Source organism: Drosophila simulans, chromosome 3R (assembly GCF_016746395.2).
Source record: "Drosophila simulans strain w501 chromosome 3R, Prin_Dsim_3.1, whole genome shotgun sequence".
Lineage (NCBI taxonomy): Eukaryota > Metazoa > Arthropoda > Insecta > Diptera > Drosophilidae > Drosophila > Drosophila simulans.
Window position 1 is genome coordinate 22,092,644 of NC_052523.2, and position 24,354 is coordinate 22,116,997.

The following is a 24,354-nucleotide window of genomic DNA, read 5'->3' on the forward strand; positions in this document are numbered from 1 at the left end:
AAAATAACACTTTAATTATGTTTTACGACTTTTTATTTGGTGGGGTAAATGTTAACTAAATAAAAACAAGATTGAACGCTACAGTCTAGATCCTAGAATAGCAAATACACCATACTCTGGTAGTAGGAGTTCCCGCCGAAGATCCCGCCAGAAATCCCTATTACTGTACGAGTACTCCAACCATAGATAAAATAAAACTAAAATATTAGATTTATTGTATGTTTATTTATTTGAAATATCAGTTTTATCCATGATTTAGTATTATCTGAACCTTCTTTGTTGGTATTATGGTGTTAAATACAGATCTTGAGCATCGTTAATATTGCTTAACTTTTCCGTTTTCATGTTAGATGCCTTGCTAAATGTGCACTTTTATTTCATACTAACTACGTAATTTCCGTACGTTATGAAGATGCTGAGTTGATTGTATCTTTGTTTGAAGAGTAGATGCGTTTACTTATTTTGGTTTTGATTTTAGATGCTGATGGAGTTTTATGCTATAAATATTTAGCTACGTTCAATTCTGCTTAATATTTTAGAACATTAAATTTTGAAGATTTTATTTCCTAAATATTCCAATGATTTGCTACAAGTCCAACAGATGAACGTTGATTTTATGAGGTTTAATTCTTAGCCTAAAACTTTATTTTTTATGTATATGTGTTTCAACTCCATGAAATTCCGCACGTAACTACTTACTAAGAAATGTTAAAATAAATAATTTACGTTAATGTGTAAATTTAAATACAATATATATTTATTGCAATTTGCTTTGTAAATTTAATATAATTTTGTCCTTATGTTGATTTTTGTAGATTTAATTTATTTAAACGTTGTGAAGGGGTACAAAGTGTGACGTTCAGGCTACGCTTAACTAACAACAAAATTCACATATAACAACAATAAAATGAAAATGTTACAAAAAATATATATCCTTCAATTAGTTTATGGTGTATGGTAAAAATACAATGTAAATATAGAGACTTCTTGTTTCGTTCGTGTGTACTATTCATTTAACATTTTGTGCTGCTTCAACGGTTTCCCATATAAATAGTTCCCCTTGCACGAGGAGGGAAAAAAATTTATTTCGATGCAGGTAAGTTGGATTCGACAAAATTCGTTTCAAGTGTGGGTGATTTTAAAGGTTACGAACATACAGGATGGTCAACAAACACTCGTACTTATCTATATATCCTTGCAGTACTTACAATACTTAATTGTATCTGCAAGGGTACACAAACACAGACATCTGTTTAAGATAGACGTACGATCATACTGACCATTATACTGTTTGGGGATCGTGTGCGGAGTAAATATACAGAATGCTGTTTGTCAACAGAATGGCCAACACTTACATATAATTTTCTAACGTTTTGCTTTTGCTCCTTGCTTATGCTCAAATAAATTGGTCATAAATAAATTAAATTACAATTTTGTAAATACATAAAATATTTGGCATTTAATTTCGCGAAGCTCTACGAATTGAATGGTATTCGATTTTAGCACAACACGTTGCACAAGGTTCAGAAGTGATTTGAAAATATATTTTCGGCTGGGTCTTTGGATGGCAATGCGTTTTAACCAGAACAAAAATCTGTCAATCATTCTCATTCTTGTGGAATGCTATTATCATATGTTACATCATAAGTGTATATGATATCATATCTCTTTTGGCATTGTGTTAGCATACAAAAATGGCAACATCAAACAAAAAATGTAATCGATTCAAAAGTCTTATGGGAGGAAACAAATCTTAAAAGAAATTTACATGATTTCTTTTTTACATTTTTCCATTTGTTTTGGCATTTAACATTATACTTTTGTGCTTATGCTTTGATCTATATATTTAATATATAGTATGTATCTATGAATTCAAAATTGTTTCGCTAGGCTAAGTATTATGGAGCTGCTTATGTTGTTCGTACATATATGAAGTTTACTGTCTGTGTTTTTTGTGGTAGAAATATTCTGTTAAAAAAGAGTTGTATGTTTTTGCTCTGCTGGCATATCAAGTTCATATAAAGTCGCTTCTGAGGCTCCTGTGGATTGTGCTTTAAAAACGTTTCACAAATTCCAAAAGGTTGCCTCATCTCTAATACAATTGCTCAGCTGTCTCGTGTTGTTTTCGCTTGTCTTGTTGTTAAAAGTACTACAAAAGTGTGTTGTTTCTGTCGTCAGTAGTGTTGTTAAAGTATTGACCAGGGAACACCGTACATTATCTCGCTAGCCTGCGCTGCTAAATGCTTTTCCCCATTCGCACGTCTTTAGTAATAACGCTCGCTATGCATCCGTTTCGATTTGGTTTGTTAGTACTTCTCATCGTCCGTGATTTCCCTATGGGAATTCTGTAATTCTCAGGCCTTGTAGTGCTGATTCCTCACCGCGCAGCAGAGGCTCAGGGCGAAAGTCAGGGACAGCAGCTCCAGCAGAATGACAGCGGCGGTGACGGCGAAGATGGTGACCCAGTTCTCGTAGATGATCTCAATCAGCTTGTCCACGCAGCCCTGCAAGAGACGTTTAATAGGAAACTCATTAATCGGTTTGTATAAAAGTCAGCTCGATTTTCATTCAGTTTGTTTACAGCTCGCAATCTCTGGATCTGCTACCCAACCAACCAGACTGGCAGACAGAAGTTTGAGATGCGTGTTGAATATCAATAATAATTAATACGTTTTTATCGTCTCGGCATTGGCGGGCGTCAATTTTTATTAACCCAATGCTTTCAGACCGCAGAAGAAAAGGATTATTAGTTTTTATGGCCAGGCGGCGATAGCGATCGGTAGGCCAAGAAATTATGATTCGGACACACCTATCAATTGAGTTTTGATGGTTTTTGGAAATTCACTGAATCGAAAAACGATCGTTGGATGAATGTTCAATTAAATGGAATTTACAGAGAAAGAAACTATATATATGAGTAAGTAAACAGAATTATACAATTCTTTAAAAAGAATTATTTCATTTCCTTCCGTTTCACCATATCTTTTCTGGTAAAATTCGTATGACTCAGGGTTTCGATAAAACCTTCGGTTGGTCATTGGAATTACCTGCTGATAAATGGCGTTGTTTAATGGGCCACCAAATTTCAGGCGTCGCGACAGCTCACACTCGTTATCCTTTAGATTATCCTTGCAGCAGGACTCGGGTATGTTATAGAAGACATTCATGGAAGACACGGCGATCTCCACAATATTTGTGCGATCTACGTTATTAAACCGACTAGTGGCCCAATCTCCAGGTCCATCGGCGCCGCAGCATTTCAACTGAAACATAGCAAGAAAGTTCGCATAAATCGTTTTTCCAGCGATGTGGTGGGTATGTCCAAGTACTTACATTCTTTTGCAACGTATCAAAGGTGACGGTGCGCGAACTCATTGTGGACTGGCCGTACTCCTCCTGGACTGACGACTTGACTGCCGCCCGCACGATGTCATCCAGCTTGTCTTTGTTGTGGAAGGCCCATGCCCCGGCTGCAATTTGTGCCACCATCACGATGAGTATGACACAGAAGAACTGCAAGAGAATTTCAGATTTATGAATGGCGGAGTCCGGCCCGTGGGCGTAGAGTAAATAAACTGGTTGCGATTTAAGAAAGATACGTTTGCACTCGCAATAAGGAACTCCATAAAATTGCAACTTTTGTTTTGTTTACATCATTTGTATATGTATAAGATATACTTTCTGTTATAAATATTTAATAAGTACTTTTAATGGCAATACTGTTAGATAAGTTTTCTGTATTTACAGTCCAATTTAGTTAGGTTTGAAATTATTTTGGCAAGTGCATCGTTTTGCCAAACTGCCAAGACATTGTGGGCGAACCTCCGTTGCAATCTTATGAGCGGAACAGTGTGGGCCACACATTTGCATGCATTTTAATTGGAATTCCCAGACACTGGTTATGATAGTACTTTGCTGCACTTTTCACTTACCGAAACCAGCAGACATTGCGACTCCCGACAGACTCCACAACAGCCAAAGAATGCGCCCAATGTGATCAGTATGCCGATGGCCAGGAAAACATACAGGGCTATGTGATAGTGATTGTAGTTCTGTGTCATCGACAGCATAAATGTGGGATCCGTCAGCATCCAAACGGAGGTCACCACGATGGTCAGTCCGATGAGCTGCAAGCGAAAAGAATACAAAATATAGTAGAGCATTACCTATTTTTACACATTTTCGCTGTAATTCTCAAATTGTTGCATCCATCACGCTGGGCACACGCGTCAATGACGCCATCTGGCGGCAAGGCGGCAATTAAAGTGGGAGACTGCCCCGCCCAGTTTCGCCTTCCCTTAAACTTCTATAGTTTCATACATATGATGTCAGCTTAGTTGGACGCAGACTATATACATAGCAACTGCTGTTGCGCTTCTTTTAATTTAATTAAAGGCAGTAAACTGAAATCAAGTAGAAATTACAATTTTCCCCATTCCATTCAATTTGTTTAAAAAAAATCAGTAATTTAATCCAGTATACAGTTTCAAAGGCAGCTTTTTGAGCTCAGAACTTTAAAAAAAACCCATAAGAAAAGGCCCATTAAGTTTGAAAATCAATGATGCGAAAAAATTTGGTTTCGAGTTTAATTTTGCCCTTCATCGCCAAGACACACTGTACGTATGTATAGAAGTGGCAAGACATTGATCCCAAGAGAGAATATGAGAATTGCGAGCTCGTGTTATCTCACTTCTCGGGTTATCAGCAAACGAAATATGAACTTTTCTTTGGATTTCCGCTAAAGAAATTCCGGCAATGTATTTCTCCTTGAGTTTGCTGCCCAGAAATTAAACACTCAACTTGCTGTTGCCAATCCATCCATCCAGAAAAATGTTGTTCCGCTCGTGCAATGAGTGAGTGAATCTAATAAAGAGCTAATGACTTAATGGGTTGGGCTTTCAGGCATCGAGGTGTCTATGCAAGTTCAGCAAAATTATTCATCGCAGGCAAATTGAGTGTGCGATGAGAGCTAATCAAGAGATGTAAACAAGTGCACATACCATATTACATGGGAAATATGTAAATTTAGAAACCACTTAAGAACCGAAGGCTAACTGGGAAGCATTTCCAAATACAAAAAACACTTTTTATCTCGTGTTCTTTTCTCAGCCCGCAAGCTTTTGTAATTGCCAAGAGCATCAGTGCTTCCTGATAAGATTACGCAGTGGATCTCGCAATAAGCAAGTATCTATTTAACTTAAAGATACACCAAAATATAAGATATAAGTTCTAAGACACACCAAAATACAAAATACAAGTTCTAAGATACAGTTTTTGGCGCCCAGGCGAAAAAGCAAGAGGAAGTGTCGTAAATTTCATGAAAATCTTATGGAATATAAGAGAAGCGGAGACCGGCTTTTATGTGGGTGGTCCACGAAAGAGAGAGCTGCCATAAAGTGAGCGAGACAAAAAGTGTGCCACAAAGTGCACGATATGCTGGCCCTAAAGTTCATGAATGTGCATGTGTGCAGCTAACGGAAAAACTACTCATGGAAACGTAATACAATGTTGCCCCATTCGAGGGCAGTTTATTGAGTAAGTACATTGTAACCAGAAGCACTTGTTTGCATAACTTGCATTTATTTTTCCAGGTCAGGTTTTCGGGTAGGGATCAGTGACATAATCTTGAATATTTCATAGTGTTGAATTTGAAAAATTGTATTTGAAGAAGAGGTTTATTTCTAGAGCTCTTATAAAGTATGTGTATGTATATACTACTTTGGATAAACCCTAATTCCCTTATCCTTTTAGGGAACAAAAGTTGACCTCGTTTTGAATCAGTCCCATTATCCCAGAACGAACTAAATCCACGCCTTGTTTGTAGCTATGTTTGTTGGAATTTTTACGATTCCCCGAACGTTTTCACATACATATATTTTTACACATCTGACACTATGTCGCGTGTCCAAGACAAACAAACAAAAATCCTGCCGAATGGGCCAATAAATGTGCAGAGTCCTTCGTTGACCCAGTTTTCAGAGCCGAGGCGTCGAAAGCGGAAAACGAGAGAGCATTTTACTGCTGCTAAATTGCAAAAAAAAAAGTAAATGGGGCCAAAAGGCAGCTGGGCTTGCATTGCATGTCCAGTCACAGTTTTGTCCCACAATTAACCGCATCGATGGCAAATCATGAACTCATGCAACTCAAAAGCTGCAAATACAAACTGAAAAATGAATGAAGCGCCACTCATGAATAATTGAGTGAAAAATAGCACAGCGAATTAAGTATGTAGATGTGATATGTCACAGCGAATTGAAAATAGATACAGGCCAGCTTCGTTACTTGGAGAAATATTTTTAAATATTATTTTATTCACCGCAACAAATTACACATTTTGAGGAATTTAAAATTCTGCACTATGGAAGTCTGACTGTGCAGAAATAAATGGCTTTTTTAGTGGGTGGACAGGATAGGATTGTCAGATGGTCGACGGAATATTTGAAAATCTTTCAGTTTTGGTCACTGTCAACTTCAATGACGACAGCGCCGGCCGTTTAGCATTTTAGACGCTTTTGGCATAGGCCTCCCCCGGCATCTTGGACCTGGGATATCGGCCTCATTGGGGAACGTCAGCGTCCTCAGAGATCGTGGCGTTTGATCACGATGCCCCACGGCGACGATGAAAATGGAAATGTTTGGAAATCGATGCACAGTGGGGAGAGGGAGATTCAAAACTAATCGAACAGTGGTCACCTATTGCGAAGTTATATAAAAATAATACTATTAAATATATAAGGCAAAATTGTGGGTTTGTGGTATAATTGATAACATGCCCTGGCTAAAAATAGCCTCAAAACAATGTATAAAAAGTCTTCAAAGCTCAATACAAATAAATATCTGACGCACTTTCATCCATACATCGCTCTAAAAATAGTTCAAACGATTAGTGAAACGAACTGCATCACAAACACATCACAATTTCTATAACTTATTGTTCCTCCACTGAAATGAAAAACATACCACTGTGCATCCAACAACAACAACGATGAATACTAAAACATCACAGATCAAGGAACATTACACAGAAACCAATTATTAAATATAAACCTATTGGGATGGGTTATTAATCATTTGTTTTTGACATAAATACAATTAACGAAAAATAATCGAAAGGTTTTCGAAAGTTTCAAATCTTGAAACTTGGCTAGGCATCAGTATTTTCTTTCTGTGTACAACAACGAAAAACTGAACGGACGCGTAAGTTTGTGTTGTTCCTCGCCCGTATTCGAAAATAGCTTTTGACTAATAAATACTATAGACAGAAATCGAAAAAGGCAGCAACAATCAACAAACCGACCGAAAAAAAAAATTGAAAACAGCCCGCATAAGAATCAAAATTTTAAATTTGTTGCCCAAAGGAAAAGCGAAACTGATTTCGCAAGCCGCGGAAGACAAGAGGAAACCCCAAGAAAAACTCAAGGAAAACACAAACGCAAACAATCGCAGTGGCAGATAATAATTGAATGGAAACAATTGAAAGCCTAACGAGGCTATGTTGAAAGTCGAAAATTGCGTAAAACAACAAGCAGATAAGTTGGGCAAAGAAAATAAACCCTTTTTTCGGGGTGAGGAGAGGTCCTTTTTTTACCGAATTAAGCCAACCGAAGTTTGTAAAAATATCAACGGCACGTATACGTTATAAAAATAATAAAACAAAAAGAAGAGAGACAGGAAAAGACAGAAGCAAAAGAAAAACAACTGAACAAACATGTGGAGGGAAAAGAAAACAGTGGGAGGTGGGAATGGAGATGCTTAAATGTTTATCTGCCTGTGTGTGTGTGCGTCTGTGTCCCCTCCCACAACGGAACTTCTATTGTTTTTATGCGGGAGTACGAGCGGAGCGGTAGGGAGTGCGAGCGGAGCGGTAGGGAGTGCGAGCGGGAGAGGGAGAAATACAGTGATGTCGCATTAAAAAGCCAGTTGAAGTTTTGAAGTTATAAATGGTAGAAAATAATTCAAAGTTAAATACATCATAATAAACAAAACCAATTTCTTAAATTTCATAAAGAAAAACCTTTCTATTAATGTTTAACTGATATTTATAGAATGTTTAAGCCCATCCAATTAAACAAAAATAAATATTATTTAAGTTAATATATTATAAAGCCCGTTTAGCATTAGGTTTAAATAAATTTGGTTTACTACCTCTTTGATTAAATATTTCAAGTCGTACTTAAATAAGTTTGAACTTATGTTTTGGGCACCTCTGGGATCGGGAGAGTGGAAAGAGGAACTAAAAGAGCGGTAGGACTCCAAAGAGCGTGCGCACGGCTCCTCCCCCCGCCCCCGCGCCCAGCGAGAGAAAGAGGGGCGTAGGGAATACACAACACACACACATTCGCTCACGCAACACCCACACACACGCGCGCGAAAAGGAGGTCCGTGTGTTCCAGTTGTTGTTGTGATGGGAGAGAATCGAATCTCGCATTGTTGTTGTTGCTGCTGCTGCTGGAATCTACATACCCAGAATAAAATGTTTATAAGGACCATCAGATATTTGACGCACGAACAGCAGCCGTTGAGACCCATGGCGCGGATTGATATTCTCAAATAGGTAACTCCTTAAAAAGTGGCTGCGATTTAACTGGTTTGTCAACCACTTGGAGATGCTCTTTTTCCAAGGAACCCCGAACTGCAGTGTCGCCTGCACTTTTCGACCTTTTACACTTTTTCAAAACACCCGCTCGATTGTACTATATTTTTCGAATTTTTTTCAAATTTCCCGTGCTAAAATCCACCGATTTGAGCCACTGTTTGCGCGATTGGCCGTTGCACCCGATTTGTTTTAAAAATTTTATTTGTGCATCGAGGCGTCCGTCCAACGTAAAATTCTTGTATCAGTGCGACCATTAGCTGGGACGTTCAAATATACCAGCGGGTATAGAAAGGCTAAATACTAAAAAGTGGTGACCCTCTGAATATACCAAAGAGGTGGGTGAATAACTTTGATTAGGCTTAGCATGGCGTGCAACCTGCTTGTATGTGCAGCCTATACACAAACCAAAATTGCCTATCGATATATTAGATAACTTCTATAATATTATTATGGAAAGTAGGTAATTTAAAATAAGAATATTCTAGAGTTTAGATTTACTTTGGTTATGATTTTTCCAAAATATTTAAATCTGTAAATGTAAACAGTTTGAAATTTGACCTTAACAGTTCATGGTTTGTTCGTTCTTCTGCGAAACGGTCACACTGGTCGCGCAGGCGAAAATGGCCTAAAGCGTGAAATGTTTGATTCGTTGTTGTTTCTCCTCCGCAATAGTTACTAATAGAAACAAATGCAAAATGGCTGTCTAACGTTTAAGTGCAGCGACCGCCGAAGATCGTGGAAATCTGCATGAAAAGCGGCTCGCAGGCAAATGAAAGGCGCGTGAAAATGTAGCAGACACCTCTTTATCGCGAAAACGAATATCGGTGCAAAGGGAAAAACAAAAACCAAGGAAAATACAGCCAAACGCGAATGTGAATGTGAAGGCAAAGTAAGCGAAAAGTCCCCCAACTTTTTTGGGGAGTATCGAGTGCACCACATACGAATTTCAATATATATTACGATTGCATTGAAATCAGAGACTTGACAACTCCCTCCCCCTCCATATTGCTGCTTCTGTTGTTGTTGTTCGGTTCTTGTTTGTTGCAAGTTTGTGTGAGTGTGTCTTGTAATTTTGTTACGCAGTGGAGCGAAGTTGGAGTTTTGTGGAATGGAAATGGAATGAAGTGAAACGAAGTGGAGTGTAACCAAACACGAAACGGAAAAGCGAGGAAAAAACCTTAAAGCGCAGCCTAAGCTTTAGTCGTACTGAAAATTTCTCAAGCGCTGCAAGCCAGTCTTTGCCAAAGTAAAGCCCCTCCCTCCCCCCTTTTTGCATAATAAACGAAAAACTTTGCGCCCACTTTACGCACTTGTTTTTATGCTTTCCGCGTTCAGTGCACTTAAAAACTTAATTGGTTCCCCCGTCGGCGGTGCTAATGTAGCGCATTTTACTGTTTTCAACGTAAATATAAGTATATTAGCAACGCAAGATTGGAATATTAATATGTAGTTTGCTAGAAATCTTAATAAAAATATGGGTAATAATTCGGTTACAATTTTAAAGTTCTGTTCTATTTCATTTAATATTTTGGAAACTTTTAATATAAGAATTTACATATGTTTTTGCTAACAGCTACCCTTATATTGTGTGTTTCTTTCACATAAAATAAACTACTGTGTAAAAGGTAGCGGTAAATATTTATGTTTAAAGTCCACTCTCTTCTATGTTAGAGGTACCCCCCTCGCCCCTTTTCCCACCCCGAACGCTGTATCTTCGCAAATTTCACTTTCACATTCGTCGTGGGCAGTTACAGCGAAGCCAATTGCTTGGTACTTCTTTTATTTTGATTTTTTCCCCCACTTTGGGGCGTTTCAAATTAGAAAGTGTTTGCGTGTGTGTGAGTGTGTATGTAAGTTTATGCGTATGTGATGCGAGCGGCGTTTTCTCAATGAGTTTGGCTAATTATGTAGCTCATGTTCGATAACAGCTTTAAACTGTGAAAATTGTGTCAACTTTGGAGACTGTAACTTTACACCCGCCACATAATTTCATTTTAATTAGCGCTCGTTAACAGTTTTCCACCTCCCCTCGCCATTTTGTCGCCCCCTTGAAATTGCAATGTGTGGGAAACTTAATTTGTTGCATACAGGGGGGTGGGGGGCAAAGAGGGTGATAGAAACTGTGGGAGACGGGAAAAATGAAATGAACAACACTAATTCAAATGCAAAATGAAAAGTACACACACAGATACAGTTGTGTAACTATTGTTAATTAATTAACAGAAACTTTTAAACTCAATTTTTGAAAGACGTTAGTATATTGAGTTCTATATCAGGATTATTTAAAGTACTAAGTAAAGCGTAGTTAAAATGGATTAAACCTGTTTTCAAATATTAAATGAGAAGAAATGTGGGTTATTTGGGCGCAAACAAGTTTTAATTAACCTGTAAAAATACTTGATATTTGTCATACTTCTCGATTTCGGGGCTTCAAAGAATCCCTATAAATTTGGCCATCACTTCATTTATACATTTTTACATATGTACGAATTTCAATCATTTGCATTCCGCACACAAACATAAAAAGAGACACCAACACACATGCACCTACATTTGCCAACAGTCAACATAAATTAGTGCGAGCAACGGCACTTGGCAACATGCAACAATAGCAACAAAAGCGACATGATTGAAGCAACAACAACACCGACCAAGGAAGTTGCCAACTGTCCCGCTTTGTCTCTCTTATTGTCATTCGCAGCTATCCCGCTCTGTCTCCCTATTGTCATTAGCGAGTTAGCAGAGCGCCGCTCTAATAACAGCGCCTTTACATTTCCATTTGCCAAGTGCAACAACCCTGCGTGGGTGTATGTGTGCGTTGTGTGTGTGAAAATACTATAGAATTGGTGGCAATAACAATGGAAAACTGGCATCGTGGAAAACTGGGTAACGCTTTTATAATTTATTCCAATTTTAACTGCTTTTTACGGCCTTCTTCTTGTCTGTTAATTGTTGTTATTGCTGCCTGTAAATCCCATGCGGACAATCTGTTATTTTCTCACACCGGTTTTTGTTATTATAATTTCCCTACACAGAGAACAAAACGTATTCAGTTTCGAAAAACGGTTTCTTATTTTTTTAGAGATATCTATTTTGGGAAATATAATGGAAATATGATATGAACGTTTTTAATTGTTATTTAAAAAAAATTAATTTTCAAAATGATGTGGTATAATTTTTTTTCTGTTTCTTCGCTCGAGGTCTAGAAAGGAAAGGTGCATTAGTCGCTGTAAATAAGAAATGGGGAATATAAAATATAATTTCTATATATAGACAGTCCATACATGTGCTTGTTTATATGATATGTCCGGACGCGTTTTTACCGCTAGTTTTAAAAGTGTAAAAGTAAACATTCTTCCAAAAACAACATTGTGTTTTCCGCAGTTTCTGTTTTTCGGGGAATCCTTCAGTTTACGTAACATTGTGCACTACTAAACAAATAGTTCAGTTTTATTTTCATTACATTGCCTATTGCCTTGAAATAGGGGGTCAGTTACATGCATGTGATTTATTCATGAATATTTACAAAAAAAAGCTATAATAAACAAATTAAGAATGCAGGAATGACATTTGCAGTTTATCAAAGTCATATATCAACATTTTTTAATTTACTGTCCATTAGTAACATTTAAATGATGTTTAATTTATAAGTATATACAAATATCTCATTTTAAGATATGTATCTTGTGGATACAATAGATGTGTATGAGGCCCTACACTCAATGTCTCAAGTTTCTTAAAATCAAGTACTTTCTGGTGCTTAAAATGAAATTCGGGCTGCTGACTATTCTAAATTGTACTTCACTTTTTAAAGTGTGTGTGGCGTTCTAATTTGCTTTCATTACCCAATTCGTGAGGTGCGTGAAAGTTGACCCCAAGGTTTCCGCGCTCGACTTTAGGCGACATCGTGGAAAATAAACCTTGGGAGTGTGTGCTCCGAATAGCCTAATCGCAGCTGTCCAAATAACCTGAAGAAGGTAAAAAAGATTACGGGGGTTACTTGCGATAAGGTCGGCAAACAAAATACTTATCGTTAAATCAATATTCCAAACCAAAATTGTACTTTTCATTTCAGTTTGGATTGAAGCGGTGCAGCCGACATAAGAACGCGATAAACCCAGCGCAGGTCGACCGATAAGCGAAGAAGCCAGCCGACTGGCGACTACACGTGTAATCTGAAACTATATCTGCGATATAGATAGAAGTCGCATCCGGAGGAACCGGAGCGAGCATGTCGCACGGTGGAGCCGGTGGCGGTCTGGGAGCTCAAACTGTTGGAGCCGGCCAACTTGGAGGCGGTGCAGCGGCAGCTGGCGGTGGAGAATACCGCGAACTCCACTGGACGGTCTCAAGCGTAATGGACTCGTCTCGGGTCTCCACCTGCCTCATATCGATGCTGCTGATAGTCTACGGCAGCTTTCGCTCCTTGAACATCGAGCAGGAGGCCCGCGAGCGGGAGCAGAAGAAGCGAAATGAATCGATGACCAATCTCCTCACCGGCGAGCCCGTCGAGAAGGAACCAAGTATGTGTGAAATGGATCTAAAAGCATAAGGAATGTTTTATAAGTTTCAGATCTGTATTTCACAGCGGATAAATTCGCCACTCTGGACACGATGCATGCCCTATGTTTGCCCCTCGGAGCTTCCATCTCACTGCTCATCATGTTCTTCTTTTTCGACTCGATGCAGCTGCTCTTCGCCGTCTGCACAGCGAGTAAGTGTGCTTAAAATGTATTTAAGTTTGCCCTTTTATCTGCTTATGGTTTCCTTCAAAAATATTTAATAAAAAGGATCCAAAATATTCTTTAAGAACACAGTGCAGTACGCAGTCATAAGCTACACTTCGTATCACATTCAAGCTTTTTAATTATAAATTTAAGCGCTGATAAACTTATACTACTTTTAATTTTCAACTCGAAAGCGATAAAAGCCAGCATAATCATTATTTTGCATACTTGTTTAAAAGATGTCGAATTTGTTGCTTTATTAAATCATTTTAAATCTCTCTCCACAGTTATAGCCACCGTGGCGCTGGCCTTTCTGCTGCTGCCCATGTGCCAGTACATCATCAGGCCATGCACGGATGGAAAGCGATTCTCCTTTGGATTCTGCGGTCGCTTCACAGCCGCGGAGCTCTTCAGCTTTACGCTTTCGGTGTCGATTGTGTGCATATGGGTGCTCACTGGCCACTGGCTGCTAATGGATGGTAAGAAACGATGTGAAAAAGTACGTAAGAGTTTCCTGTAACGAAGTTTTTCCCCTTTTTTTTAGCAATGGGCATGGGCCTGTGTGTGGCATTCATTGCGTTTGTGCGTCTGCCCAGTCTAAAGGTGTCCACGCTGCTGTTGACCGGCCTGCTCATCTACGACGTCTTCTGGGTATTCCTCTCCTCGTACATCTTCAGCACCAACGTGATGGTCAAGGTGGCCACGCGACCCGCCGATAATCCCGTGGGCATCGTGGCCAGAAAGTTGCATCTGGGCGGCATTGTGCGGGACACACCAAAGCTGAATCTGCCCGGAAAGCTTGTTTTCCCCAGCCTCCACAACACGGGCCACTTCTCCATGCTGGGCCTGGGTGATGTGGTGATGCCGGGCCTCTTGCTCTGCTTCGTCTTGCGGTATGATGCGTACAAAAAGGCGCAGGGCGTCACATCGGATCCCACATTGTCACCGCCCAGAGGAGTTGGCTCCCGGTTGACATACTTTCATTGTTCCTTATTGGGGTAAGTCGTCAAATAAATAGCAAGTTTGAGTTTACGAACCATTATAAAATATAAATAAATGCTAATTTCCATTACATTGCAGTTATTTCTTGGGCCTGCTAACGGCGACGGTCAGCTCCGAGGTCTTTAAGGCTGCCCAGCCGGCGCTGCTGTATCTAGTGCCCTTTACGTTATTGCCGCTCTTGCTGATGGCCTATCTGAAGGTACAGTCCATGCTTGAATAGTTCCGAATCGGTCGATATCTATAATGTTTTGTTACTTGTTGCAGGGCGACCTGCGGCGCATGTGGAGCGAGCCGTTTATCGCGCAACAACCATCAAAACAACTGGAAGTCTGAGTGTACTCTATCTAAAAGCAAAGAAATACAAAAAACAAGCAACAAACAATGTGAAGAACACACACACATAAGATCTAATACTAACGTTTGTCTCTTAAATAACGTATTGAGTATGTATTTTTTAACTCAACTTAACTAAGTTTCGTTTTAAGTTAGGTGATCCTCGTTTTCATAGTGAAATAAAAGCAAAAACCGAGTAATTATAGTTTTTAGCCTAAGCGGAAAGGTTTTATATATTCACATATATATATACTTCATACGAGAGTTCATTCAAATTGGCTTTAATGTCTCCAATCATGCAGATAACTAGCGAGTAGAACAAAGATCAAGCGAAATATTAGTTACAGTTCATAGACATTACTAATAACTCTGTAAACATAGCGAAAAGACTAGCAAGAAGACAGTTTGAGATTCGAATTTCAATCATACATCATCCACTCGAAATCTGTTCCGGGCAGTACGTTCTGTAAATACTTAAGTTATGTGTAATAATAACAAACCACCATGCAACAAATAATAGTTAGTAAGCTCGCCTTCATACACATTTAATCGCGATCCGTTTCCGTTTCACACGCTCATTTCCGTCCTTCGATTTTCTTGTTTTGTCACCCAATGTTTTTCCCACACATCTTCACAATCATAATGATGTTTTGCCAAAATGCATGTGTTCGTTGCAAACAATAAATCAATTAATAATGCTAGACAACAACTGTTGCACTGCGTGTGTTTCACAAAATTAAGTTTCAAGAATTTTAATTATTTACTATTAACGCAGCTAACAATAAATAAATACTGTATGCATATGGAAACGATAGTTACATATTAATTTTAAGTAAATGCAATTTCGAAACGTATAGAAACAATAAAAATGTGAGATTTAAAACAAATGGCTTGTATGTTTTCTTAAACCCATTTTAATGCCTACAAGCTGTTTTTCAAGAATTGGATGTACGCTTTTTGAAATGTGATAGATAATTTTTTTTCGAATCTTTAAATGCGCCAATATTCCTAAGTTTCCCACCAGTTTGCTTACCAAAGTTTACAACCTTGCGGTAATCGGGTTTTCTTTCGGAACGGTCACACCTTAGCGGGTAAATTCCTCTTAGCGAGTACACATCTCCAGTTAGCGGGGTTACCAACCAAACAGAACATCGATACAACATATATCGATAGTTATATACTATGCATATCGATTTTCGTCCGGCTCTAATTTTCACGCTCGAGGTTTTTTCGTTTTAAATCGCAAAAAACACAAACAAATCAGTGATAAATAATATTTGCAACCAGGCGGTAGCTCAAGCGGAACTGGCGACCAATGATTACGAATTAACAACAAACAAGTGTATGTGCACTTCAGTTATTGACTAACTCGCCACTTCCTTTTGCTCGCAACAACAAAACAACGCAAAAGAATATTTTGAGCGGATGTGCGTGTGTTTGTGTGTGTGCGTGAGCGAGATATCATGCACTTTGTGTAGAAAAATAAAAGCATAAAGAAGATGCCGAGCATTTAGATAATAGTTAAACCGCAAAGTGAGTTATTTACATGTGCCGAGTGGCTAATTCAATAGTATTTGATTATATTATAAGCGTGTTCCACGCGCATATTGCGATGTGACGTAGGCGTGGAAATTCCTGTGGGAAATTTTTCACCACCGCGCCGCTGTGTGGGTGTGTGTGTCTGCCCTCGCATTTGTGTGAGTGGGTGTGTGTGGGCTACGCCGCAAGTTTGTTTTCGTTTGCTTTTAATTGCCGAGAAAAAGGATTAATTGTGGCACTGAAAATGCGTGTTACTTAATGTAATGTGCAAACATGCGTAAATATTCATTACATAAATTCAAAATTCTTCATTGAACATTGTTATGAACAAAAATATGTGCCTAAGTCTGGGCGCTTATCATTATATACGCACTTTGCACATTCGCGGTTTAAGAAAATTTACCATTTTGCGCCATCAATAAGTCAGGCTGTTAAATAACTCAATAAACAGGCTTGTAAAATCAATATTGTGTTTAAATAGAAGGAAAACAAAATTTTTATTGTTTTGTTTTGGTCAGCACTTCTTATCAAGTTTTCTATAATTAAAGTTGGCAAAATTCCCCCAATTCGTTAAAAACTTTAATCCTGTGAGTCAGAGAATGGAAATAGATCGTTGCACATCGGCCCAACATATATATAATACATATAACAACTAATCTATACTATTATTGCTCTTGCAATTTTTAAAGGCGATCAGAAATGAGCCTGTTTTTGCCAAGTAACGCGACTAAACCGGCACCGCTTTGTTTGTCTAACATTTCAGCGCTTTTGAAACGGACTCCAGCTGGGTAACTCGTGTGGCAAACTGAACCCGAACCGGCAGAGGCAGCGGCAGCAGGAGCAGGAGGAGGACCTGGACCAGCGGAACTGGCAACCACCTGGCCAAATGGGTGGCAATAGCACAGGAGCGAATACGAGCGCCTTTAGCGCAGGCGGCTACATTGGGCCCACGTCGGCCAGCAGTCATCACAGCCTGGGAACTTCATCGGCGGCGGCGGCGGCAGCAGCAGGAAGTGACCTGATACCCGCACCAATTGGCACGGGCAACGCCATGGGAGTGTCCTCGTACGCGTACGGAGGAACCAGTTGGGAGGAGTTCTGCGAACGACACGCCAGAGTGGCTGCCTCGGATTTCGCCAAGGCCTGCATCACGTACATCAATGGCAATCTGCCGCCGGAGGAGGCGAGGAACATACAGCATCGCAGCTTTGCTCAGAAATTTGTGGAATCCTTCTCGGCGCACTATGACACGGAGTTCTTCAAGCGGAGGAGCACTCTGAAATCAGGTGCGGGCTCGCTGGACTTCGAGGAGGAGCACGAGGTGCCAAAACTGCTCTCAAAGTCTCTATTAAGACGACTATCATTCAAAGGACTGCGCAAGGGAAAGGTGAGTTGATGCTCTTCTCAAATCCTCTCGAAATCATTGAATATCTTGATTTTTAATTATTTCGAGGCAACACTTGATGCTCATACTTTTATAAGACATGTTTGCTGTTTTTTGTCCGATAATAACCATTAAGAAGGTCACGAATCACGAACTAAAAGTATGCAGATAAAAGCATTCACTTTAGCATTCTTTGCATTCTGTTCATAGGTCCGATTAGACCTCACTGAAGTGGTATTATAATCTACTTGATGTGTTGAATACGACATGATTATCAGAACATGCTGTCAATTATGCAAGTCTTTCTTTCAAGTTTGCAGTTCATGAAGTATTTCATATTGATTAAAAATGTTTTGAGTGCCAGGATCTTTAATAGTCGGAAACTCCGGCTATATTGTCACAACTTGTTTTAACTGTCAAAGATCTCTTTGCTGCAGGCCTTCTTCCACAAGAACTCAGATGACGCGGACGGCAGCGGTGGCAGCGGCAAGCAGAGCAAGACGAAGCTGGCCAAGATCGTTGTGGAGTGCCGCAAGGAGGGCACCGTGAACAACCTGACGCCAGAAAGTCTGGATCAACCGACGGGCTCCCAAAAGTGGGAGAAGTGTCGACTTGTGCTGGTCAAGGCCGTGGGTGGCTACATGCTAGAGTTTTACACTCCGCACAAGGCGACTAAGCCGCGCAGTGGAGTCTTTTGTTTCCTCATCTCGGAGGCTCGCGAAACAACGGCTCTTGAGATGCCGGACAGGCTGAACACATTCGTCCTCAAGGCAGACAACAACATGGAGTATGTGATTGAGGCGGAGAGCGCGGAGGAAATGCGGAGTTGGCTAGCCACAATACGTTACTGCATGCGAACGCCACCTACTCAGCAGCCAACGATCGAGTCGGATGGTGTGATGGCGTCCGCCATGCAAACATCGCCGACACTTCCGAGTCCCAATCCCATTGGTGGCATTCAGAATCCGCAGTACCAGCAGCAGGGCGGCTCGAATGGCAATCTGGTGGGAGGAGGAGCTCCGCTTACCTCATCGCTGTCTGCAGACAGTGCTTTGGGCCAGGGAGGAGCCACATCTGCCAGCGAACTAAATGTCATCAACGAATTGGGCACCACACCGACCTCCGGGCCACCTGATATACCTGTAAGACCCCATCGAGGTGAACAGCGCCTGTCCGCCTCGAGCAACTTTGATGGCATCGAGGGCACGGAAAATGATGCAGATGTGGCGGATCTGACGGCTGAGATGAGCGTGTTTCCCTGGTTCCACGGCACACTGACGCGATCGGAAGCTGCCCGAATGGTACTCCATTCGGATGCGGCCGGACATGGATACTTTTTGGTGCGACAGAGCGAAACGCGCCGCGGGGAGTTCGTTCTGACCTTTAACTTCCAAGGACGAGCCAAGCATTTGCGGCTCACCATTTCGGAGAAGGGTCAGTGTCGGGTGCAGCATCTGTGGTTTCCCTCGATCCAGGAAATGCTCGAACACTTCCGTCACAACCCGATACCCCTGGAATCGGGCGGCACTTCGGATGTGACTCTTACCGAATGGGTGCACTCGCACAGCAGACTGAATGATCCGACGACGGCAGCAAATCATGACTCAGGACAACTCAACGATCTTTCGACAAATGTGAATGGCAATGGAAACGGCAATGGCTACGATAATGGTCAGGGTTCATCGACGGCATCAAATGCGGCGGGAGGAACTGCATCGGGAGCTGCTGGCGGTGGCCATCCGTCGCCGAGACATGTGAGATAGCCAAAATTTTGGAGTCAATTCAGTGTCAGTGATGGTTTTTTATTTTACTTTGATTTCAATTAAGTTGTTATCATTTCATATCAACTGGGATGGGGCTTGAACTGTGAACGGATGAATCTAGAGCTTAGTAACTAACATACATTTTGTTTTGAAAAACCAAAGATTGATTCCAATAGTAAATCAATGAATCTTCATTGAAGCTTAAATTCTAAATTTAAACTAGCATATTTCAAAACCAGCTAAATGAATTTTGGAACCCTTTGTTTCAAGTAAATATGTTGTATTTTAGTTAGTTCGTGTTTAGTTTGATTTGATTGTCGCATGCTTCATGTTTCACCACACACCCCAGACCGCCCTAAAAAACGACTCCAGACTAACTAAACTTTATTTGAAATACTCTTCCGACAGTGCAACGAAGTGATTACCATGAATCTGAGTGTTCGCCTAAAGACAAATGAAATCGAACTGCCACAGGAGCCAACACACGTCTATTTTCCGGAGCAAGTCTATTTCCATTTGGATCCCACAACGCTAACAGTGCACGGATCACCGCCACCGGCCCAGAATTTCCTGGACCAGCCACATCTGCGGGCCTCGAACGCCTCCCTTCAGGCAGCTGCCCACCATCCGGCGGGTTCCTCCGGCAACCGGCATCCCAGCGATGGTGGCAGCAACAGCGGCGGAGCAGGAGGCGGATCGGGATCCAGTGGGGGAGCCGAGTGCAGCGGACGGGCCGTCGATAATCAGTACAGCTTCACCTAAGTCCGCGCGATCGATCCTCCACTGCATTTCGCGGCTTTACCAGCGGAACTTTACTTTTGTGCCATTTTAATCATTGTCCTAAAGGAGAGGAAAATTGTGTTTTTTTCGCATCAATGTGCGTTCTTTGCTTTCTTGATTCAATTGTTTCTATTTTAGTTAGTACCTCTTTTGGAAGACATGAAGTAACTGAACATTATTATGTATACATTATATAGCTAAATGTGTGTGTTCATTTTAAGTACATCAATGTTGTATGTATAGAAAAGAAGAACCTAAAAAAAAACGCAAAAGAAAATTGTACGATTTTTGTGGGCACCAAAGGTGCGACTCATGCGAATCCTAAAACTTCCTGCTTTACAAAACAAAAATACATACATATATACTATACTTATAAATATAAATTATATATACATAAATATATATTGAAATTGGTAAACTACAATAAATGAAGTTATGTAAAAGTAAGCTAACGTCGGTCTTCTTTCATTTGGGGTTTAAAGTGGTTATTTTAATTACTTTTACCAAGCCTTTATATTATATTTAAATTCGTTTATAATAAGGTAGTAAGATAACTCGAGTGAATATTAATAATACATTTTAACAAAAAAATGTTTTTCAAAATATTTTCATGGTATGTGTCCGTGCTAACCTCTCAGCGCTATTTTGACAAGTTGGCAGGTTGGCGTTTGTTAAAGTTTTCGATATATTCGACCCACAAAGTATTGGTCACATTGCCACGCCGGTGAGAGGCAAAAAGTTAACAATTCGAGAAAAAGCTGAAACTCTCGAAGGATATGGAAGATCTGGAACTGTTTTTGGTGGATTCCCTAAAGGCGCTGTCCTTCCAAGGGCACTGCCAAAATCAGGATAATCTGAGTCGTGCCCTGGACGCGGGTATCGAATGTCCGGACATACGAGAGGTGGTTCATTGGCTCGCCCACGAATTGCACATTTTACGAAAAACCGATGAGCGCGTGACAAACAAAGAGTTTAACAAAGAGTTTTCCTTCGAGCTGTCCCTGTTGCTCACGGAACTGGGCTGCCCGTACCGCGATCTGGTGCAGGGAGCCATAGAAGAGCGCTTCAAGAGCCGTATGTCACTGGTGCAACTGCTGGAGTACCTCACATCCGAACTGATGACCACCAAGATGGTTCTAAAGGCCCAGCCCGTGGGTCCACCCTGCAAACGCTCGAAGATGGACACAAATGTCCAACAGGTTGTCGAAAATCTAGCCAAGGATCTTCAGCTGGCCGAAGTGCCTAAGAACATCAATACCAAGATGCTTTTCGAGAAGATATCTCCCCGCTTGGAGCAGGCCATTAAGCAAACCAATCCCCAAGTGCTCAGCGAACCGCTTTTAAAGCTGAAGAAGCCCTTGACTGATGCACAATGGCAAGTGTTGGAGACCCTGCACCGAGAACTGGAGGCGGAATACAATCTGCGCCGGCAGATGATGTCTACGCGTCTGGAGGCCACTGTACAAAGCTTTCAGTGGTCGGAGTCTATGCGTCAGCGCTCCAATGAGATCATGGACCGCTTCAATCGCAAGATGAGGGAGCTGGAGCAGTTCAAAGTGGGCGGAAACCAAACCGACCTGGTGGCCCTGTTGGCAGCTCGCTCAGATCTGGCCATCATTGAGAAGACAAGCTCGGCGAATGTGCGGAAGAATACGGCTTCCAAAATACAAAAGCATGTGATTGGTCGGGTACCCGATCGCGGAGGCAGGGCCAATGAGCATGCTCCTCCGCCACCAGAGATGCCCTCGTGGCAGCAGCAAAGGGCTAGTGGTCCTCCAGGTGGCGGACGCGGAGGAGGTAATTTCAGAGGAGGCAGGGGCGGCGGTGGCGGCGGCTTCGGTGGAAGAGGAGGAGGAGGTGGCGGCTTCGGTGGAGGAGGAGGAGGAGGTGGTGGCAACTGGCAGGAACCTCAGCAGCAGCAGCAGCAATATCAAAACCAAAGTTACCAACAACGTGATAGAAATGATCAGCAATGGATCAGCGGGAGTGGCCGAGTGCAGGGTACTGGCTGGAATCCACACGGCGGACGTGACGGAGGAGGGCGTGATGGCGGAGGACGAGACGGAGGAGGACGTGACGGAGGAGGACGTGACGGAGGAGGACGAGGCAGAGGAGGTGGAGGAGGTCGCGGAGGATACCGTGGCGGCTACCGATGATCCCTAATTCCCAAAAATGTAGACCATAAACGACTGATCCTCTTGTAAACTACTAACATTACTCGTCTTTAGCGCACGCATAACCCAGTTTAATTTATTGCGAAGTTTAACGAATTTGTTTATAATTGCAAATGGGCAGACATTTATAAAATAAACTATATATGCCATCTATTTGCCAGCAAATCTCGCGTGTCGATTGCGCTTTTTGGGAATCTGGGTTAGGTGTTTCACTTTCAATGTGTTCGTGATTAGCCATTTTAGTTTTACATTATAGTCAAATTAATCAGATAGATAATTAGAACAACGGACTAAAGCATTCAATTGTTAATCGAATGAATCATTCTTATATTATTACAGCTTTATGATACATTGTTGTAATATTATTATGTGTAATATTATTATTATAGCTTACGTTTGTCAAATCACGGTTCGATATTATTGCACTGTCAACCGCTTCTGAACGTCTCAATAATGGGCTTGTGATCTTGCCCTCAATCCCCGCAAGAAGTACGCCCATGTGGCAGGTAACCAGGCATCAGACCCAGACACACGCGACACTCGATTGCCATTAGCTTCCAATCTAGTCATCAAATGTGCCGGCTATATATCTGTCTATATATCGCCACCACTGCGATCCGCAGTCCGGTGACAATTAACGTGGTCAATCGGCGTGAAAACCATGTCGAAGTCATCATGGATGAGCCGAGTCGGGCGCTTGGATCAGTTCAACCGAAGCCCCAGAACGGTGAGGTCGCAAGTTTTCCACATTCGAGTCCTAACTTAACCAGATCAGAATGCATATTAAACTGATACTGGCGTTGGTAATTGGCTATGGCGGCATTTTTGCGCCTGGCAGTGCACAAAATCTGTTGGATCGACTGCGTCCGGTGAATATGACCCGCTTCGATGATGGCATTAAGGTGGTTTCCGGCACCAAAGTGAAGCGCTACGAGCGCCTGACGGTTCCGCTGGGTGGTCCTGTGGGAATTCCAGGAGCGGCTGGCCTTTTGGGACCTCTGCTGCCTCCTCAACCGGCTTATTTGGGATACACCTATGTGAGTATTAATGGTTTTCAAATTAATCTTTAGCTTTTTATTTAATTTATTTAATAATTTGTAAATTACACAGTCATTTAACTGAGCGTTTAGATTTCTTTTGTGTTCCAACCATGGAATTACATTATATTGTGCAGATCCAATTTCAATGAAAGAATTTGTATTTCCCCCACTCGCACATTTTTTGCAACTAGCATTTAATTTTATAATGATCTGAAATGCTAGTTGGATGAAACTATTCTCTTTTTTGCAAGCTATACACTTTTTAACCCAACATTTCAATTGTTTAAGCAGTTTGATCTTGATTTTTATACTATAATATTTATTATATATTTGATTTATATTTTCCAGCAGTTGGTGCCTCAATGGCAGGCGGGAGCCAAACTGATGGGCGATGGCGAAGGATCAGGCGTGGCCGGAATGATAACCTTTGTGCAGCTGCCCTACAACTCGGATATCAAGGTGACGATCAATGTGACTGGATTGCCAGCCGGCAAACATGCCCTGCATATTCACACCTTTGGTGATCTCAGCGATGGTTGCAAGTCCACAGGTGGCCAGTTTCCCAATAACTTTGTAAGCTCCATTGGAAATGATTTTCCATTTTATGTGATTTAATTGAGTCTTTGGACTTGTACAGCTCGGTAATGTGGACACCAAGGATGATGGCAGCATCTCGGCGGTCTTTCAGAGCATTTACCTGCAATTGTTTGGCATCAATGGGATCGTTGGGCGTTCCATAGTGATACACAGCAAGGCAATCGATCTGAATACTGCCCTAAATGCAGAGGTATTTTCCTCCTCCCTGCAAGCCATGCCAAATCCCCTGGCCTATCAGAACGAGGAGAATTCACTGGGTGCTGCCATCGCCTGTGGGGTTATAAGTATTATGAGCACAGCCGCCAGTTCATCAGGAATGGCAACGGCTGCACCAGCAGCACCGGCAATGGAAAACCCAGAGATTTAACTTGTAATTATATCATGCTTTTAATAAATAATTTTTAGTTACTCAATTGAGG

General features: G+C 41.2%; 5 protein-coding genes across 12 annotated transcripts; 4 read left to right on the forward strand and 1 right to left on the reverse strand.

The window, feature by feature from the left end:
• Nucleotides 1–205: 205 nt before the first annotated feature.
• On the reverse strand, nucleotides 206–8,875 carry LOC6729675 (CD81 antigen). Its single transcript, XM_002104945.4, has 5 exons — nucleotides 8,464–8,875; nucleotides 3,933–4,127; nucleotides 3,334–3,513; nucleotides 3,048–3,263; nucleotides 206–2,504 (listed from the first exon to the last, which is right to left on the reverse strand). The coding sequence occupies exons 1-5, from the start codon at nucleotides 8,527–8,529 to the stop codon at nucleotides 2,355–2,357; spliced, it is 807 nt and encodes a 268-aa protein (XP_002104981.2). The 5' UTR covers nucleotides 8,530–8,875; the 3' UTR covers nucleotides 206–2,354.
• A 285-nt stretch (nucleotides 8,876–9,160) lies between these two features.
• Nucleotides 9,161–14,684, forward strand: LOC6729676 (signal peptide peptidase-like 3). 2 transcript variants are annotated; one of them, XM_016177544.3, is made up of 7 exons: nucleotides 9,161–9,485; nucleotides 12,672–13,119; nucleotides 13,170–13,310; nucleotides 13,611–13,802; nucleotides 13,868–14,321; nucleotides 14,404–14,524; nucleotides 14,590–14,684. In XM_016177544.3, exons 2-7 carry the CDS (start codon nucleotides 12,828–12,830, stop codon nucleotides 14,656–14,658), a joined length of 1,269 nt encoding a protein of 422 aa, XP_016036340.1. In that variant the 5' UTR covers nucleotides 9,161–9,485; nucleotides 12,672–12,827; the 3' UTR covers nucleotides 14,659–14,684. The 2 variants fall into 2 exon arrangements, with proteins under 2 accessions (XP_016036340.1, XP_016036339.1); XM_016177543.3 differs by having other exon boundaries at nucleotides 9,162–9,485; nucleotides 13,185–13,310.
• Nucleotides 14,685–15,817: 1,133 nt separating this feature from the next.
• LOC6729677 (SH2B adapter protein 1) lies at nucleotides 15,818–20,571 on the forward strand. Of its 6 annotated transcripts, none has more exons than XM_016177547.3 (4): nucleotides 15,818–16,191; nucleotides 16,961–17,584; nucleotides 18,004–19,335; nucleotides 19,753–20,571. In XM_016177547.3, exons 2-4 carry the CDS (start codon nucleotides 17,084–17,086, stop codon nucleotides 20,104–20,106), a joined length of 2,187 nt encoding a protein of 728 aa, XP_016036343.1. In that variant the 5' UTR covers nucleotides 15,818–16,191; nucleotides 16,961–17,083; the 3' UTR covers nucleotides 20,107–20,571. The 6 variants fall into 6 exon arrangements, with proteins under 6 accessions (XP_016036343.1, XP_016036348.1, XP_016036347.1 ...); XM_016177552.3 differs by having other exon boundaries at nucleotides 15,818–16,000; XM_016177551.3 differs by having other exon boundaries at nucleotides 18,004–19,368; nucleotides 19,753–19,892.
• A 232-nt stretch (nucleotides 20,572–20,803) lies between these two features.
• LOC6729678 (protein FAM98B) lies at nucleotides 20,804–22,463 on the forward strand. The gene has a single exon (XM_002104948.2). It carries the CDS (start codon nucleotides 20,901–20,903, stop codon nucleotides 22,278–22,280), a length of 1,380 nt encoding a protein of 459 aa, XP_002104984.2. The 5' UTR covers nucleotides 20,804–20,900; the 3' UTR covers nucleotides 22,281–22,463.
• A 526-nt stretch (nucleotides 22,464–22,989) lies between these two features.
• Nucleotides 22,990–24,348, forward strand: LOC6729680. 2 transcript variants are annotated; one of them, XM_002104950.4, is made up of 3 exons: nucleotides 22,990–23,335; nucleotides 23,687–23,911; nucleotides 23,976–24,348. In XM_002104950.4, the coding sequence occupies exons 1-3, from the start codon at nucleotides 23,075–23,077 to the stop codon at nucleotides 24,300–24,302; spliced, it is 813 nt and encodes a 270-aa protein (XP_002104986.1). In that variant the 5' UTR covers nucleotides 22,990–23,074; the 3' UTR covers nucleotides 24,303–24,348. The 2 variants fall into 2 exon arrangements, with proteins under 2 accessions (XP_002104986.1, XP_016036349.1); XM_016177553.3 differs by having other exon boundaries at nucleotides 23,690–23,911.
• The last annotated feature ends 6 nt before the right edge of the window (nucleotides 24,349–24,354 follow it).

Excerpts from the sequence above, each read along its gene's own strand:
- LOC6729675 (XM_002104945.4), bottom strand. The coding sequence starts at position 8,529 with ATGGGTCTCAACGGCTGCTGTTCGTGCGTCAAATATCTGATGGTCCTT. Across the intron at positions 4,128-8,463 it reads TTATAAACATTTTATTCTGG|CTCATCGGACTGACCATCGT; the intron begins GTATGTAGATTC and ends TTTCGCTTGCAG. Across the intron at positions 2,505-3,047 it reads ACAACGCCATTTATCAGCAG|GGCTGCGTGGACAAGCTGAT; the intron begins GTAATTCCAATG and ends CGTCTCTTGCAG.
- LOC6729676 (XM_016177544.3), top strand. The coding sequence starts at position 12,828 with ATGTCGCACGGTGGAGCCGGTGGCGGTCTGGGAGCTCAAACTGTTGGA. Across the intron at positions 13,311-13,610 it reads CTTCGCCGTCTGCACAGCGA|TTATAGCCACCGTGGCGCTG; the intron begins GTAAGTGTGCTT and ends CTCTCTCCACAG. Across the intron at positions 14,525-14,589 it reads TGCTGATGGCCTATCTGAAG|GGCGACCTGCGGCGCATGTG; the intron begins GTACAGTCCATG and ends TACTTGTTGCAG.
- LOC6729677 (XM_016177547.3), top strand. The coding sequence starts at position 17,084 with ATGGGTGGCAATAGCACAGGAGCGAATACGAGCGCCTTTAGCGCAGGC. Across the intron at positions 17,585-18,003 it reads AAGGACTGCGCAAGGGAAAG|ATCTCTTTGCTGCAGGCCTT; the intron begins GTGAGTTGATGC and ends TAACTGTCAAAG. Across the intron at positions 19,336-19,752 it reads GCCATCCGTCGCCGAGACAT|TGCAACGAAGTGATTACCAT; the intron begins GTGAGATAGCCA and ends CTCTTCCGACAG.
- LOC6729678 (XM_002104948.2), top strand. The coding sequence starts at position 20,901 with ATGGAAGATCTGGAACTGTTTTTGGTGGATTCCCTAAAGGCGCTGTCC.
- LOC6729680 (XM_002104950.4), top strand. The coding sequence starts at position 23,075 with ATGCATATTAAACTGATACTGGCGTTGGTAATTGGCTATGGCGGCATT. Across the intron at positions 23,336-23,686 it reads CTTATTTGGGATACACCTAT|CAGTTGGTGCCTCAATGGCA; the intron begins GTGAGTATTAAT and ends TATATTTTCCAG. Across the intron at positions 23,912-23,975 it reads GCCAGTTTCCCAATAACTTT|CTCGGTAATGTGGACACCAA; the intron begins GTAAGCTCCATT and ends GGACTTGTACAG.